At 37.6% G+C, this 7,603-nt stretch overlaps 1 protein-coding gene across 1 annotated transcript; it reads left to right on the forward strand.

The window, feature by feature from the left end:
* The first annotated feature begins 509 nt into the window (after positions 1-509).
* Positions 510-7,022, forward strand: LOC135157713 (uncharacterized). Its single transcript, XM_064114385.1, has 2 exons — positions 510-748; positions 2,464-7,022. Exon 2 carries the CDS (start codon positions 2,503-2,505, stop codon positions 3,406-3,408), a length of 906 nt encoding a protein of 301 aa, XP_063970455.1. The 5' UTR covers positions 510-748; positions 2,464-2,502; the 3' UTR covers positions 3,409-7,022.
* The last annotated feature ends 581 nt before the right edge of the window (positions 7,023-7,603 follow it).

The raw sequence follows: 7,603 nt of genomic DNA on the forward strand, positions 1-7,603 counted from the left end.
ACGCACACCCTCTCTCTCACACCCCCACACACAAATATATATATATGAAAAAGCGTGGAAATATGAGAATTCATGAACAAAAAAAAAGAGATTACTAGTATTCATTTTACGAATTCTTGGACTTGGCAAGAAGTGGGCAGGTGCATCATTCACACGGAAGAGACATTTGCTACAAAACTAATAGACAATGTAAGCCGGTTGTAATGAAATGAGTGTGTGGAATTCACAGAGGAGCAATCGTTACCGGAGGAAATGTCATGGAACCGTAATGAAAATATTCAGTTTTATAAACGTTCAGAGTAGGGAGGGAAGTGTATTTGCCTTTCTATAGTCGCTGGGAAGCGACCATTCGCTTTGAATGGATTCCAAAGAATGGATGACCAATTGTTAACAAAATTCATAAAAAAAAATTGTTGACGTAATAATGGAGCGAGCTTCATGCTTTATTTAACTTGGCTACGCCTCGGTGCACGTGCACCACCTGAGGTGTGTCAGTTTGATCATGTAGTAGGTCCATGGTTTGATATAGGGCCTACGTTCAAATGTGCCAACACCAAAAATTTTCTGTTTGAGAAATAATTTTATTTTCACGTTTTGATGTTTTATTCGATTCAAATACAGGGCTACATCGAATAGAGAGTGATTTTTGATGATCTGGCAAGGGGCTGGACAAAGTGTGATGTCTTCGAATCAATGCTGTGTAATATTTTAATCTCTTTGATAGGGTTGAAGTATCCAATTTCTGTCCGTGAGTATTCTGTTTTACGTGTCCATAATTTTTGCATCATGACTCTGCAGCCTTAAAATCGATAGGAGTAACACTACAGGTCGATGTGACTTTGAATCGATCATTTCAAAACAATTATATATATATATACATATATATATATATATATATATATATATATATATATATATATATATATATATATATATATATATATATATATATATTCTAGTTTAGATAAGCAGCGCAATGTAAGTTCATAAGATGCTGGACTACTAGGTTTTGTCATTCTGATTGGTTGGATGTTTCATTGTACGCAATGTCATAAAAAAATTCCAATCATTCTCGGATCTCATTATGATCATTATCAAAAAAGAAATGAAAAAAAAAGTAATCAGCACTTACAAAGGTTATTTTTCGGTGAAAATGTCAAGAATCAAGGTTGCTTGGATCCGCAACTGGTGTTTTACTATATTCGTTATTTTCACAATTTAGCATAATGAAATACATTTCACCACTTTAATTCAAAATTAATTCATTATCCTTCGGGAGCTTTGCTTGCCGGCATTCTAACAAAAATTGGGGGTAAAGACAATTGTTCATGATATGTAAAATATCTGATGACTATAAACTCAAATTCTTGAGAGACACACTCTGTTGCATAAAACTTTTTACCTGAGAAAACTCCGGTAAAAACTAAAAACTAAGGTTAGTCTGATTTCTGCCATTGACTTTAACACAGGGCAAAAACTCAGGTAAAAAATACCTGAGTTTTCTCAGGTAAAAGTTTTATGCAACAGGCCCTAGGTAGGTAGTGTGTCTTTCTTCAAAAGAGGTGGATGATTTCTTGATGCGTGGACTCCATGCATTCTGTTTATTTCGCGTGATCTTTTCATGAGTCATGATGTACTTTGCACAAAATTTTCATGAGCGAATCCTTGAAGCGATTATGAGGTGCTCCTCTCTTTCGCTTTCCAGAGCAGAGTTTCCCAAATAGCAGGATCTTCGGAATCCATCCCGCAGACATATCCACTCCAGCTTATGCTGCGGTCCTAAACAACTTTACGATCGCCGTACGACCGATTTTTATACATAGCAATCAATGGTATGAAATAGTTCGTACGTCATTCGTAAAGGTATTTGTGACCGTAGCGTTAGCGATAATCTGGACCTCCTTGTCAAGTATAGCATCATCGGAGATAGTGCTTCTGAGATACATGAACATGTGAAGTGATCAACAGCGTTTGAATCTTTGCCCTCAATAGATATGACTGGCTAGATTAGACTGCTTCAGGTGTTGAAATAATACCTCAGTTTTCTCCATGCTGAAAGAATAAGAATATAAAATGTATTAAACTACCAAACACCTATTACTCTTATCATCATTAACCCCAACACAATCAAAATATCATCACATAAATCATTATCAAGATATGCATTTAACATGTTTAACGGTTAAAGCATTAATCATAATAAAAATAACGTCATATTCACTAGGGTAGCCACTTAAGTTCCGAAAACCGTTTTCCCAGTAGGCCCTGCTTAAAATTATGATACCATTATTACCCCGGCTTTGGCTGGGATGCTTAGGCCCTCAAGTATTCGATGCATTTCGTCCTCGTGGCAAATGTAGATAAACCCCTTGCCAAAGCATTTATTATGGAGTAAAAATAAGTGGGTATACAAAATAAAACTACAAAAAGATATGAACGCAGTATATTTCTTTTCTTTTACAGGTTCAACAGAGACATCAAAACAGCTGAGGGATTAGGACGATGGCACCGACTGATGAACATTACATCACAGCAGAAGAAGCTTTCAGTTTCCTGGACAATGTTCTGCATATGGAATCTGCAGAAACACGCATCAGGGGGGATAAGATCATTTTCCTTGGAGAGTTCATCCAAAGTATGCAACATTACATTCCCTTTCAGACCATCACAGGAATCGCGATTCCTGATGGGAAACGTCGGTTACCACCAGCAGCTGACATCAAGGCTGATATCGTTTCTAAACTAGGAGGCGTATGCTATCAAATCAATGTATTCTGCTGGATGCTGTTACGCGCCCTTGAGTTCGATGCTCAGTTGGTGACATCAGATGGATTTCGTTTGAAAGACGCTCACGTTGGTGTCGTCATCAATGGCCTAACTGGTAAGAGTTCTAAGCACTTGCTGGAGGTCGGGTCAAGCTATCCTTCTCGGCGACTAATTCCTCTAGATTTTGAAGACTATTCTCCGGAATATTCTGATTCCTTTTTGAAATACCGGTTTGTTCGTCAGGGGAAGGGCACAATAATATTCCAGCATAAACTAAACACAGTATCATCGTTGGCACGCAAGTTTCCAGAATACATTGAGGGTGAGTGGTTTTCCTTTCTCTCGTATTATACCGAACATTATGTGAGTATACCCTATTTCAACACTCCAATGACTAATATCATGACTGTAGTCAATGAAGAAGACTTCGTTCTTACAAGCTTGCGTTGCACAGCCTACCCCAACGGTCGTCTTGTGTGCATCAAAGATTCCAAACTCATGCTGGAGGATGAAGGGCAACAAGTGCAGTATTCTCTCTTCCGGTCACGTGACGAGTTTCTAGAAGCTTTTCAGCTTTACTTCCCTCAATTTCCTGAGAGTATGATCAAAGCAGCTATGAATAATGTACGATTCAATAAATAATAATAAATCTAATTGTTTGCATCCAATATTATGAATGATACATGAGGGCGGTGGCAGACTCACATCTCAGACGCTTTGTGGAACTTTAAGAATCTATTGAAAATGTCCTTCAAATCACATGGACAGATAAGAGGTCATTGTCGAAAGTTGGTGGACCGGGACAGCTTATCATGTCAAGATTCTGATAGGACAAAAAAGTGCAAATAATCGTTTTTCCGCAAGAGTCCAAGACTGCACCGATTTTCGACAAAGGCAGTGTATTATGAAGGGCTTCTACCAAAATGTTATCAGTGTTAAAGGAATCGTCTGCGAAGTGATTGATTTAATGCCCTAATATTTGGTTGAAAAAATTGAAGCAAGAATTTCTGGTCATGCAGAATCCCTTCAATTAGTCAATTTGAAAATGCAAATCTCCGAGATGAAGTAGGGAGACTGTAAGGGAGAGTAGCAGACCTGGAAGCGACATCTGAAGAGGCCGAGCAGTACTCGCGACGAAACTGCATGTAGCGGTGTGCCTGAATCCAGTAATGAGAACACAGACGGAAAGATCGCTGAGATATGCAAGCAGAATCTCGAGATCAAGCTTAAAACGTCCGACATCGACAGATCCAATCGCCTGACGAACCATAGAGAGCTGAAGGAAAGAATCGACTCCAAGCCCAAGGAAAAGGCGAATCCACTGCCACGGAACATCATCATAAATTTTTTTCAACTACAACGCCCGGGATGCAGTCTACAGGGCAAGAAGCAAGCTAAAGGGCAAGGATACCTTCATCTTCATAAACGAAAATCTGACAAGGAAGAATGCCCAGTTCTGGAAATTGAAGAAAAGCAACCACAAATAAATTATGTTGAAAGATTTGGGAGATAAGAAGGGGAAAATCATGGATTTCAAAGTACAAAGCGATTTACCACCAGCCTAACTGGAACGGGTAGTGTGGTCCAGCGGTTAGAGCATTGGACTCACAATCACAAGGTCGTGAGTTCGAATCCCCACTCTGTCCCCTTCAAATACCCTGCCCAAGGACGGATTATAAAAGAAAATCTTTTGAATATGTTGCTGCCGTCTTATTTAATTCGCTCCCTTGTGATATACAAAAATGCACGTCCATCCGTGCATTAGAAACACGGTAGATCATTAAAATTATGACTGTGATACATGTAGTTACACTGAATAACTTGATGTAATGATTCCATGATACTTGTTAATTCACTAAATATGTTTTCTGTTTTACATAATTATAATTATGTTGCATACATTTAATTGCTATGATGTTGAGTTATTTGTTAAACTGCAGGGCGCCTTTGGAAAGCAGATTTGCATAACTGAACAGGCCTACCCTGCAGTATAAAATAAAGAAAACAAACGAATAAATAAATAAAGAAACAAATTTTGCCCGATGCCAATCAGCTTATCCAGGTGCATCAAATGCCTACATATTTTGTGTTACATGCAATGATTTGCATCTCTGTAATTCAAGTACCGGGATTTTCTATTCGCAAGTTTCATGAAATTGATAACGCACTTAAGTTGTATTTCCTTAGTCTAAAGTAACATGCGTGTCTTAAAATGCAGTGATGACGGGGCACTTAGAAATTGTAATGGTTGCATGTTCATGAAAAAGTAGAATAGCAACTACATGATAGAATTGTTGGATAAACAGAGACTGTGGTGGTACTAAGAGGACGGGTAGGTGCTTAAAATCTGTAATGAATCACAACAATTCCTTTTAAATAATTAAAAAAGTCTAAAGATTTTTATTTACCCTTTACAATTCGCACATTCGAAAAAAAAGTTTAATTCACTTAAAACTTAATTTCTTTCTAAAATCAAATGTAAAAGTTTCCTTTTGACATTCTATACTAGATATTTTTGTTTCTTTTCTTACCTTTTATCTATTATCCCAGTTCTGTGGCATTAGATATCGCATTATCTCTAATATAGTTTATAATGAAATTGTAAATAATATGTCCTTTTTAGAGCACTCGCCATTCTTATCAGCTAAACGAAAGTTTTCCGGAAAAAGAGGTTTGCATTCTTTTCCTCGCCAGACTGATCTCCTCCCAAAGGATCTTATTCTAGATCTTTGACCGACTCTAGAGTTGAAAATGTTAATCATTCATTTGGAGACAGACGTTGAAATTTATAAGCTGACAGTTAATCAATCACGTTAACAGACACGTCTAAAATAGACATGATTTTAAATTAGGACTTACGTGACGTCATACGACAGTCAATAGAGATTGTACGATATCTTAGTGTTACCAACGGCCTAGTTTGTAGGGGCCTAGTTAGGCTAATGTTGCCAGAAATCGGAGGTGGCAAACCTGTAACCGAATTTTATGTCCCATATGATTTCTGGCCCTCTTTCTCTAATTACCCTTTCTTATTTATTCAACCTATCACATATCTATTTAACCAGGAGGGGCAACTTCCATTGACGAGTGGATATCATGCGCGACCACGGGGTCTTGAAAAGCACCCTAAACACGTATTTTCCATATTCTGAAAATGCACCCCTTAACAAGTATTGGCAAGTGAATCCCTACCCTTAACAAGGATTGGAAACAAATGCTATTGGCAAGTATTCCCAGAATCGAGCCCCTAAACAAGTACAGCGATGTATTTTCCATATTCTGAAAATGCACCCCTTAACAAGTATTGGAAACAAAACGATACTCTTGACAAGTATTCCCTGAAATGAACCCCTAAACAAGTACAGCGATATTTTATTGTTATGTCACGGGTCCGTCGATCGTCGGTTTTACCTTTACACACCATTAGTTTGGTTTAGTACGGCCCCACCTTCCACACCTCGCGCAAATCGGACTCTAAACACGTAGTGTTGGGGCAAAAAGGACATCCTTTATAAAACATTTTGATTTTGTTTCATCATCCCCGCATATTTGACCCTAAACACGTATATTTTTCTGAGCGAAATAGATACCCTTTTTTTCAATATTTTTGTGTTTTTGACACCCATATTACGTTACGTACGTAACGTGCCCTATCTTGAAAAAGACATCCTTTTTACGTTTTTTTTTTGGTCGCGCATGGTATCTACTCGTCAATGTAAGTGGCCCCCCGGGCTATTTAAAGGACAAGGCCACCCCAACAAAAAGTTGATTTGAATAAAAAGAGAAAAATCAAACGAGTATAACCCTGAAAATTCAATCAAAATCGGATGTAAAATAATTTAAAATAAATTTCACAAAACAGTAACACTGTATATGCACATCCTGGTCGGTATGCAAAAATGAGGAGACTGATGACGTCATCCACTCACTATTTCTTGTGTATTTCATTATATGAAGTAAGAAATGTTCTATTTTTTCCTCATTGTCAAGTGGAACAAAGACAATTCCTCCCTGAACATGTGGAATTAGCATTATTTCAATATTATATGGTTCAATCAAGTTGGCCCTTGTTGTCAAATCTGTAAAAAAAATTGAAATGTTGTATAATTCAAACAATAGAAAACAATAGAAAAAGTGAGTGGGGACATCATCGACTGCCTCATTTGCATGTGAGTCGTGCCTATAACTGTGTTGTGAAAAATAAGCGAAACTTTAAAATATTTTCTTATTTTACATCTGATTTTGATGAAATTTTCAGCATTATGCTAATCTGATTTTTCTCTATTTATTCAAATTAACATTTTGCTGAGGTAGCCTTGACCTCTAATTAAGACGTGCGAGTTTATCATTCAATCTCTATGTATATCATTGAACACCACCGAGCGATTGAGTGATGGTCATGATTCGACTTGCAATTTTTAGTTCATTTGAATAGTACGGGAATCGCCAAATCATATATGGCTTACCCTGAATCCTATATTGATGCTGGTTATCAGGGAAAAAAATGGGGAATTCCCAATCTTTTCCATCTTTAATGCGACTGGTTTTGTGTGATCTCCTTTTTTCAAAAAAAATTAAGCTGTATCTATATATGAGCAAAGAATAGGATGACAATGAAGAACACTGATGATATACCATAAAGAGACATCAACAGATGAACATAGATAGATAGATAGAGAGAGAGAGAGAGAGAGGGAGAGAGAGAGAGAAAGAGAGAGAGAGAGGGGGGGGGGATGGTAACTTGTATGAGTATTTCAAGGTAAAGCTGGTAAAATTACAGTTAGCTAGAGTCACAATTATCATTGCGTAATGGCGGTAGCGGTGGTGGTGGTGCTGG

The sequence above is a fragment of the Lytechinus pictus genome, unplaced genomic scaffold, assembly GCF_037042905.1.
Source record: "Lytechinus pictus isolate F3 Inbred unplaced genomic scaffold, Lp3.0 scaffold_19, whole genome shotgun sequence".
NCBI classification, from domain to species: domain Eukaryota; kingdom Metazoa; phylum Echinodermata; class Echinoidea; order Temnopleuroida; family Toxopneustidae; genus Lytechinus; species Lytechinus pictus.

Excerpts from the sequence above, each read along its gene's own strand:
- LOC135157713 (XM_064114385.1), top strand. The coding sequence starts at position 2,503 with ATGGCACCGACTGATGAACATTACATCACAGCAGAAGAAGCTTTCAGT.